Raw genomic sequence first — 10,716 nt, 5'->3', positions numbered from 1 at the left:
AGATATTCAACAGTTTCATGCCACACAAGAGAATCTTTCATCTTACTTGTCAGCATGGACTATGGTCAGGCTCTATCAGTCGAGCTGGGAGTGAACTGGTACCATCTGGCCACAGAACTATCAGACTTATAAAGTAAAGGTTTCACTTACTTATGCTTTTAAATAAAAACAGCCAAAAGACACAGCTAACAAGTCAGTAGTAAAAAATGTAACCATATAAACTTTAGCGCATACATATTTAAAACCATTCATTCTGAAGCCATCCTTTTTATACTCAAATTTTACTGCCACATTCATCCCCTTACCTTCGATTAAATGTTTGAGAATAACAGCAATAATCCACAGGACACTAAAAAGAAGCTCATAGATGGGATTCTTCAGGGAAAACACTGGAGCAGATTGATCTGATTCAGAAAGCTCTGCTTCCAGAAGCAACACCGAACTTTCCTCATTGACTTGCTAAAGGTCTCAGTGGCACACGGATCACCAGTCGCTGACATCCTTGCTCTTATCTCCCAGCCGTCCCTGTCCATAGGGCAATGTGCGAACGGGACAAGGCATGTGACAGGTTCTCCTGGACAGAGTGGACATCACTACGGAACTGTGACATGCTAAGGGTTTCCCTGTAGAGACTGAAGGTGATCAGAAAGCCTCCTGCTGCTTTTTTTTTTTTTTTTTTTTTTTTTTTTTTGAGACAGAGTCTTGCTCTGTTGCCAAACTGGAGTACAATGGCAAAATCTTGGCTCACTGCAACCTCCACCTCCCGGGTTCAAGCGATTCCCCTGCCTCAGCCTCCCAAGTAGCTAGGATTACAGGCATGTGCCATCATTCCTGGCTAATGTTTTGTATTTCAATAGAGATGGGGTTTCACCATGTTGGCCTGGATGGTCTCAGTCTCATGATCTCATGATCTGTCCGCCTCGGCCTCCCAAAGTGCTGGGATTGTAGGTGGGAGCCACCGTGCCCAGCCACTCATTATTAAAGAAGTAAAATATTCAATAATACTTGTTAAAACAAGGAAGGAAGGGTTTATTCTGGAGATCATGGCGATAGGATTTTGCATTCGGGGAGAGAGACTGGGTTCAATTCAGAATACAGCATGAGCAAGTGGGAATGCATAGCCACGGTGCAAGGTGAGGGCGACATCAGCGGGTGGACAGTGACTAAGAGGAAACATGGGAGGTCATGGTGACGCTGTCTAAACCAGCCTAACAGGATCCATGTTGAAGGCAGGCCAGGGTGATGAGACATCATCAGTGGCATGGCGGAGGATGGGGAACCCCATCCAACACCACGAAGGCTGATCAGATACTGATGGTGGCAGGTTCTTGTTAAACTGACTTAGCAAGGTTTTTGCAAAAGCTGATTTTGCAAGGAAGTGCACAGATGGGCCTAGGAGAAGGTCTGAAAGCTTGATAAAAATATAGCTAATGAAATCAATGCAGATCATGAAAGTTGGGTCATGCAAAGAAACTCTGTCGCCATGCTGTCCCAGAATCTCTATTTCTTTTTGTTGTTTTTTTTTGAGATGGAGTCTCACTCGGTCACCCAGGCTGGAGTGCAGGGATGCAATCTCCAGGGTTCAAGTGATTCTCCTGCTTCAGCCTCCCGAGTAGCTGGGACTACAGGTGCACACCACCACGCCTGGCTAAAATTTTGCATTTTTAGTAGAAACAGGGTTTCATGGTGTTAGCCAGATGGTCTCCATCTCTTGACCTCATGATCCATCCGCCTTGGTCTCCTAAAGTGCTGGGATGACAGGGTGAGCCACCGCACCCTGCCCGAGTCTCTATTTTTAATCAGTTTTTTTCACTGGGGTAAAATATTCATAACCAGGTAACATGAAACACACAATGTTAACCATGTTTAAGTGCATAGTTCAGTGGCAGTGGGGACACTCACACAGCTGCAACCATCTCCAGCATCCACCTCCACACCTCTTTCTTCTGCAGAACTGAAACTCTGCACTCACGGAACACAAACTCTCCATCTCCCGTCCCTGATCCCCTGGCAATCCCCATCCTACTTTCCGCCTCTATGGCTTTGACGTCTCTAGAGACCTCCTACAAGTGGAGTCACACAATGTCTGTGCTTTTCAAAAGGCTGGCTTATTTCACTTAGCCGGTTGTCCTCTAGTTTCACCCGTGTTCCAGCATGTGTCAGAATTCCACTCTTATTAAGGCGACTAATATTCCAGGGCACGTTTTTGCCACAGTTCGCTTCTCCATTCCTCCCTCCATGGTTGTCTGTGTTGTTTTCAACTTTCAGCTATTGTCAATAATGCTGCTATGGACATGGGTCAACTGGAGATTCTTTTTTTTTTTTTTTTTTTTTTTGAGACGGAGTTTCGCTCTTGTTACCCAGGCTGGAGTGCAATGGCGCGATCTCGGTTCACCGCAACCTCCGCCTCCTGGGTTCAGGCAATTCTCCTGCCTCAGCCTCCTGAGTAGCTGGGATTACAGGCACGCGCCACCATGCCCAGCTAATGTTTTGTATTTTTAGTAGAGACGGGGTTTCACCATGTTGACCAGGGTGGTCTCGATCTCTTGACCTCGTGATCCACCCGCCTCGGCCTCCCAAAGTGCTGGGATTACAGGCTTGAGCCACCGCGCCCGGCCTGGAGATTCTTTTTAACTTTAAACTTTTAAAATGTGATGGCATGGATGCTTCTTTGGGAGGCAGATTGCAGTGGTGCAGAGGATAGGCACTGAGGTCAGACTAGCTTGAATCTCAGTTCCGTTGCTTAGGAGCTGTGTGACCTGAGGTCAGTTACCTAACTTCTCTGTGCCTTTGTTGCCTAATCCATGCATATTATCCATGCAAATATTATCCATCCAATTATCATCAGGTCTGCCTCCTAGGGCTGTTTTAAAGTTGACAATGTAAGCAGAGTGCTTATCACAGAACTTTGCACATGGTAAGCATTCAATAAATGTTAGCTGTTATTTTTAATATAAACAATTTCAAATTCAAGAAAACAAATAGAAAAAAATTAAAATTACTCTATATCCTGAAAATATTTATTATTATAGATTTTGAGATTTATCCATGCTTTCTCACAAAAATTAAAAACCATAGGCCGGGCGCGGTGGCTCACGCCTATAATCCCAGCACTTTGGGAGGCTGAGGTGGGCGGATCACAAGGTCAGGAGATTGAGACCATCCTGGCCAACATGGTGAAACCCTGTCTCTACTAAAAAATACAAAAATTAGCTGGGTGTGGTGGCACGCATCTATAGTCACAGGTACTCGGGAGGCTGAGGCAGGAGAATTGCTTGAACCCAGGAGGCAGAGGTTGCAGTGAGCCGAGATCGCGCCACTGCACTCCAGCCTGGTGCCTGGCAACAGAGAGACTGTCTCAAAAAAAAAAAAGAAGAAAAAAAACCATAGACATTTTGGTCAACTGTGTCTTCTACCTAACCATAAATGGAAACTTCTTTGTGATTCACAATTGTACTTTTAAATCATCACTTTTTTTTTGTTTCGTCCCACTCTGTCGCCCAGTGCAGTGTGTGATCTCAGCTCACTGCAACCTCCGCCTTCCAAATTCAAGCAGTTCTCCTGTCTCAAGTTGCTGGGACTACAGGGACGTGCCACCACGCCCGGCTAATTTTTTTATTTTTACTAGAGATGAGGTTTCACCATATTGGTCAGGTTAGTCTCAAACTCCTGACTTCAGGTGATCGTCTCGCCTTGGCCTCCCGAAGTGCTAGGATCACAGGTATAAGCCACTATACCCAGCCTGTAAATCATCACTTTTAATGGCTGCATAATCCCTTGTGAGGAAGAGTCCTCTATTTATTTATTAGTACTAGATCTGTCTCAGGTTGAGGTCCCCAGAAGCAGAGCCTGAAATAGAGACACACTTCTAGAAGAAAGCAATTGGCTGGCAAGGGAGCAGGACAGGGAGGCCACCACCCAGCACAGGTGTGATCTCAGCAGAGCCCTCCGAGGGCAACTTGAACCTGGGTCCACAGGAGTAAGAACGTCTCAGAACTGTCTGAAGCCAAGGCAAAGGTGCTGGAATTTGTACTCTCTCACCTGTGGGTTTCCTACTGACCCACCTGTCTGGTATTGGTTAAGACTCAGCCAGGGTTCCTTCCACATCTCTGCACACACAGACAAAGCTAATGCCCACAGCCCACAGGAATAATGCTGCTGCTGGAGCAAAACTCACACCCAAGGACACGCACACACAAAAAATCCACCCCTGTAGTCAGGGGAGGGCACCAGCGTCGTCCCCTCTAAGAATCCATATGTGAATCAAATGTACTCAAATAAATGATGTGCGCAAAGAATACATCCAAGTCCAGCCATGGGTTTGTGTAACCCTTTTTCCATGAATCTTCCAGAACACCTCCTATTTGCCAGTTCCCACATGTAGCTCTCTCTCCCTCCCCTGGTTCCACAACCCCACGGGCCTCACAGCTCAGCTGCTTCTTGTCTGCAAGTAACAGGTGCGGAAAAGCCTGCCAGCCGCGTACTAGAGAGCCCCAGTGAGTTACCAAGGGGTACTCAGACCACATTGGTGAGTTACCAAGGGGTACCAATCCTCACAGCAACAATGCACCAGCGTTAGTGTTATCTGCCTGGGTCGGGGAGTTACAGGTGCCAGCTAGGAACTCAGATGCTGTAAGAGGGCTTCCAGCTTCTATAAGTAAACTGAAAAATACCCAGGAGGGACACTGTGGGAATTCCACCTGGCATTCATTTTTCATGTCATTATTAAGCTTCCTTTAATACCTTATTTGAATACATTTTATCACAATGGTGGAAAGTAGAAAAGTACCTTTATTTTCTAGACTACTGGGAGTTGAAGGAATATGGAAAATGCTTTATGCCCTGGCACCGGCTCTAAAGGAGCCTCCTTGCTGGAGGGAAGAGGTAGGTTCCTCTCAAGAGCAACGTGTACTTTCGATCCCCGTGTTTCTGTCTAGCCGAAGCCTGAAGGCCGTCTACAAGCTAAACAGGTTACGTCATCTCCATAAGCCTCAGTTTCTTCAGGGACCAGGGGCAGTGGCTCACAAGAGAGGCAGAAACAGACAAGTCCTGGACACTGGCTGCAAAGAACTTCGTGTTTCACAGGAGAAAAGGGTTATGAACATCAAGAACCACAGTGCAAGGGAGCCATTGCTCAGTGCCAGCCAGGAGGTGAAAAATAAGAGTTTAAACATTCAAGAAAAGTAATGTCACTGCTCACCACAAAGCACATGCCCAATAACTAGATGAGCTGGAATTCTAGCTGGAAAAGTCCAGGGTGAGTTACAGAAGGAAATAGACTCTGACCTGGGCTCTAAAGGTTGGGGAAGCCGAAGAAACACTTGAACCCGGGAAGCGGAGGTTGCAGTGAGCTGAGATCCTGCCATTGCCCTCCAGCCTGGGGATGGTGTGAGACTGCATCTCCATAAAAAAAAAAAAAAAGAATGGCATGATTATTTAAATCAAAGAAAAGAGGATTTTATGGAGCACAAAATAAAGGTGAAAACAGAAAAGAAGGACACAGAGCACATATAAGAAACGTGCACCAGAGGGCCAGGCATGGTGGCTCAGGCCTGTAATCCCAGCACTTGGGATGCGGAGGCAGGTGGATCACTTGGGTCAAGAGCTCAAGACAAGCCTGGCCAACATGGTGAAGCCCCGTCTCTACTAAAAATACAAAATTTAGCCGGACATTGCAGCACATGCCTGTAATTCCAGCAACTTGGGAGGCTGAGGCGGGAGACAGAGGTTGCAGTGAGCCAAGATCGTGCCATTGCACTCCAGCCTGGGGAGCAGAGTAAAATTGTGTCTCAGGAAAAAATTGGCCTTAAAATTGGAAAGAAAGGAAAGACCTGTTGGAAGAGATCCAAGCAGGTGCCTGAAGGTCAAAGAGAAAAGCGGAATAAGAGTCTTTCACCCTGATCCTCGGACTTTACAGGCTCCTCTGTTTTCCAAGAATCTCCCAGGAGGGTGGCAGCGCCCTCCTCATCCTTGAGAACTGAGCTTGTGCAGTGTGTTTAGGACGTTGCGCATATGCCTGTCTGAGGCTTTCTTCCCTTTTTCCAGTGCAGTGTACCCGGAAGGTCATATTTCTCCATTTTATCTCTTACTGCTCATACCTAGGAAGTTTCTTCTCCCTGGCATCTGCATTCAATTAACACTTTAATGTTATAGCTTCGGATCATCAGGAAATGGCCTCTCCCTGGGGCTCTGTGTGGGCTGCCAAATTAGCATTTTTAGAGAGGCAGTGTGATAACTGTGAAATCATCACCTGATATTCCTGGTGGGTTGGGGGAGAGCCCTCTCCCCCGACCCACTAATTCCTATCTACCTGTAAAAGAAAGAAGGAAGGAGGGAGGGAAGTAAGGAAGGAGGGAAGGAAGAGTGGGCTCGTTCAAGATGATAAAGAGAAATTGCAAAACCAAGGGACAGGTGCGGTGGCTCATGCCTGTAATCCTAGCACTTTGGAAGGCTGAGGTGGGCAGATCGTGAGGTCAAGAGATCGAGACCATCCTGGCCAACATAGTGAAACCCCATCTCTACTAAAAAATACAAAAATTAGCTGGGTATGGTGGCGCACACCTGTATTCCCCACTACTCAGGAGGCTAAGGCAGGAGAATCGTTTGAACCAGAAAGGCAGAGGTTGCAGTGAGCTGAGATGGTGTCACTGCACTCCAGCCTGGTGACAGAGCAAGACTCCCATCTCGAAAAGGAAAAAAAAAGAAGGAGGAGGAGGAGGAGGAGAAATTGCAAAGAACATTTACACTCTAGAAACACTACACCAAACATATACTCTTCAGAACTTAGTGACCAACACAGCACAATCCATTTGGAAACCTGCCCCTAGAAGTACATGCCTGACTGCTACCAAAGTAACTCACTTTTACTGAGTGTTTTGTCAGGGTCCAGACTCAATTCTAAGACCTTGTCACACATCAACCACTGGATGCCCTCAAAGTTCTAAGCAGTAAGTAGTCATCCCTAATTTTTCAGATGACCAAGCAAGGCACCAGCTCAAACAGGAGGTACCAACTGCAGCACTCTGATGTCAGAGCTACAGTCAGCACCCAAGAGCAGAGGTGTCTGTCTCTGTGGCGTCCAACCACTGGATCCTGTTCTCTTCATCTGTCTATTCTATAGGCAGTTTTTAAAATAACACTCAACATTGATACAGGAGCAGGAAATTAACTATGTCATGTTTTGCCAGAGGGGCTCCAACTTGGTGGACACTTTTGGAGAAAGAACGTGGCAACTGGCTACAAAACTCATATTCTTTGACCTAGTCTATCCAATTTGTAAGAATTGGCCTCAAGAAAATAAGCAGAGATGCAAATGCCAGAATGACCATAATGACATTTTTATAATAGCAAAAAAAATTAAAATTAACCTATTATTCAATAGTAAGATGAGAAGAATTAAATAAATGATAGGACTCCATTTTTTTTTTTTTTTCTCTCTTTGAGATGGAGTCTCGCTCTGTTGCCCAGGCTAGAGTGCACTGGTGCAGTCTTGGCTCACCGCAACCTCCGCCTCCTGGATTCAAGCAATTCTCTTGTCTCAGCCTCCTGAGTAGCTGGGATTATGGGCACACACCACCATGCCCAGCTAATTTTTGTATTTTTAATAGAGACGGGGTTTCACCATGTTGGTCAGGCTGGTCTCGAACTCCTGACCTCACGATCCGCCCGCCTTGGCCTCCCAAAGTGCTGGGATTACAGGCATGAGCCACCTCACCTGGCCGTGAATGACATGGGAAAGTGCTCACAAGTCACTTTTAAATGAGAAAGCCATATGCTGAGCCATGCAAACAATTCTCCAACTTGGAATTATCAATATATGTGTGCAAACAGACAAACTGTTAAATTATGTATATATGAAAAAGAGGGACAGGGAGAATGTTCTATGAAGACTCACAAGATTCACATATATGGATCTATACAGAATACAAGAAAGGAGAGGGGAGGGAAGGGGAGGGAAGGGGAGGGAAGAGGAGGGAAGGGGAGGAGAGGAGAGATGGAGCTCTTTGTTTAGGATCCTTTGCATGGATCTCATTAGCAGTTATTTCAAGCACAGTGCCTGGCACACAAAGAATACTTAATATTGGATATTTTCCCCTCTATTCTCTTCTGTTTCTTCCGTTTTTCTCTTGACTAAGAACATAATTTCTTTTACAGCTGGAAAATTAAATGAATATGAAAACATACCAGGAGATGCCTATCAGTGTCATATGTTCATTTCCACTCCTCTCTGTCCTGTGCAAATGGGAGTTCTTCTAGAAGTGAGCTTCTGCTGCTGTTGAAATGAGTCCATCCCCAGGGGGCTGTAGCACTGGTGATCCTGCTAAAATAAAAGGAAAAAGCTAAGTGCCAGAATCTGATCTTCCTCCACATCCCTGAAAGACAAGTTTGCTTTGATGTAAGTGACAGCTGTGTATTTGGCTCAGCCTGAGAGGCAGAGAGCAAGTGAGGCCTTGAACTCTTTGTTCTTTCAGAGCTGGAGCCGTCCTGTCTTCAGGAGGTGGCCCAGCTTGGGGGAGACGCAGACGCTGGGGGAAGTACTAGCACTGTTGATATGCAAATGGTTCAGAGTTACCTGGGTCGAGGTCATAATCAAATAGGTGGCTTCCTAACATCAAAATTGATCATTAAGTTGATCAGTATTGATCATTAAATTTTTCACTTTTAGAACTCCTTTCCTAATAGTTTACCTTGCAAAAGTGCAATATGCAGACACAAAGGATAAGAGAATCTTTCTCCCAGATTCTCCCCTTCAACAAAGAGGTCAGCAGGATCCCTGTTGCCCACCCGAATTGGAAGCATGCTAGGCTTTCGGCATAGCCAGTCTGAAGAGGGGCTTCACCTTCCCGTTGTTGCAAAAGAGTGGCTTTCTTTGTCTGATGTCTCCAACCATTTCTATTTCTAACGCAGTATAAAGCAGACAGTTCAGGTAAATGTTCTTGTTGGAATGTAACTCACTTTCCTCTAACTTGAAAGCCAAGTAAAATATGGCCATGGACATAGGGCTCCATCTCCCCTCACTCCCCTCCCCTCCCCTACCCTTCTCTTCTTTTTTCAGATGGACTCTCTCTCTGTTGCCAGGCTGCAGTGCAATGGCACCGTCTCGGCTCACTGCAACATCTGCCGGCTGGGTTCAAGCAATTCTCTTGCCTCGGCTCCCTGAGTAGCTGGGACTATAGGCGTGCACACCATGCCCAGCTAATTTTCATATTTTTAATAGAGAAGCCACGGCTTCTCAGAGCTGTGGGACCTCTCAGAGCCCTGGATGCAGGCCAACTACGATCTGCTCTCCGCCTTTGAGTCCGTGACCGCACAGACACAGACAGAACCGGCACTCTCCGCACCGACGTTCCCGGAAGAAACCGGTTCCCCGGGACGCAGAAAGAACGCCAAGATGCAGGTGTACTCCGGCTCCAGGCCTGCCCGCCAGCCCCGGTGGCTGACCTTGCGCCAGCAGTGCGTCCGGGCGCTTAGAGACAACCCCGACGTCCTGGGCCGAGCGGGACGCGTCCCCTCTTGGGTTTTTGAACTCGTCCTGGAGGGGTGTACGCCTGACCAGCTGTATCGCAGAGAGAAAAACAATCACGCGCTCATTGGAGAGACAGACGGATTATGGAGGATTCACTGCCTCCGGGACTTCAAGGGAGAAAACCCGCAGGAGCACGAGTCTTGGCGGGAGCTGTACCTGCGTCTTCGGCACGCCCGAGAGCAGCGGCTGCGTGTAGTGACGACCAAGATCCGGGCTGCACGTGACAACGAGCCCAACGGCCGACAGACGAAGATGATCTCTTTCAACTCGGTGGCCGAGCCGCCTAACGGTGCTCCGAGGAGGCAAGAGAAGTCTGCAGGAGCTGCCGACCCCGAAAATGGCAACATCAACCCAGATCCGCATCCCACGGAAAGCAGCCACCCGCCCTCTAGGGAGGGCGGCGGGGCAGGCAGCGGCCTTCCCAGGCGCCCCGAGAAGCGGGCCTACGCCTGCCTGAGCTGGAGCAGCGCGCGGCCGACGCCCGAGGCCAAAATCCGGAAACAGGCTGCAAAGAAAGTGGCCCCGCTGATGGCCAAGGCCATTCGAGACTACAAGAGAGCAATCTTACGACGATAATCTCAAGACTCCTCTTACAGATGGAATCGAAGGGGAGGAGGACCAATGCCAAGTCCATGCGGCTTAAGGAACGCAGCTCCCAACGGACACCAGAACCTCTGGCTGGGTGCAAAGCTGCGCTTCTGAATTCTGCAGGTGTCCACGGCTGGCCCTGGGATTTGGCCTCCCTCCCATACCCAGCCGCTGCCTCCCTGCTGGGAGGACACCTCAGAATTCAGAAGATGTGAACGCTTTCAGATCGATTCCGCTTTGGTGATTAACTGATCGCTCTCTAAATCATGCCCTAGTTAAAATCATCAACGAGGTAGAATTCCCTATATTTTGGTTTTTAAATCATCAGCTAGATAATTACTCTTTAGACACAAACTCACCAGGCATTAGTTAACACTGACAAATCCCACGACATAAATGGTTTTTCGTTGTTGCTGTTGTTTTGTTTTTTAGCAAAACCTGGGCATGAAACTCTAATTGTGAGCCATCCTCCTACGGGAGGCTGAGAAGGGTGGGTGGCTTGAGCCCAGGAGGTGGAGACAAGCCTGGGCGGAACCCCACCTATAGAAGAGGAATCTAAATTAACCAGGTGTGCTGGCACGGCCCCTGGGGCCCCAGCTTCT

General features: G+C 47.6%; 1 protein-coding gene across 1 annotated transcript; it reads left to right on the top strand.

The window, feature by feature from the left end:
• Nucleotides 1-1,099: 1,099 nt before the first annotated feature.
• LOC141580923 (putative elongin-A3 member C) lies at nucleotides 1,100-10,102 on the top strand. Its single transcript, XM_074384259.1, has 4 exons — nucleotides 1,100-1,133; nucleotides 4,372-4,450; nucleotides 4,938-5,151; nucleotides 9,218-10,102. Exons 1-4 carry the CDS (start codon nucleotides 1,100-1,102, stop codon nucleotides 10,100-10,102), a joined length of 1,212 nt encoding a protein of 403 aa, XP_074240360.1.
• The last annotated feature ends 614 nt before the right edge of the window (nucleotides 10,103-10,716 follow it).

The sequence above is a fragment of the Saimiri boliviensis genome, chromosome 13 (genome assembly GCF_048565385.1).
Source record: "Saimiri boliviensis isolate mSaiBol1 chromosome 13, mSaiBol1.pri, whole genome shotgun sequence".
Taxonomy (NCBI): Eukaryota; Metazoa; Chordata; class Mammalia; order Primates; family Cebidae; genus Saimiri; species Saimiri boliviensis.
The sequence above is the reverse complement of the archived record's forward strand: the minus strand, read 5'-3'. Positions and strand labels throughout refer to the sequence as shown.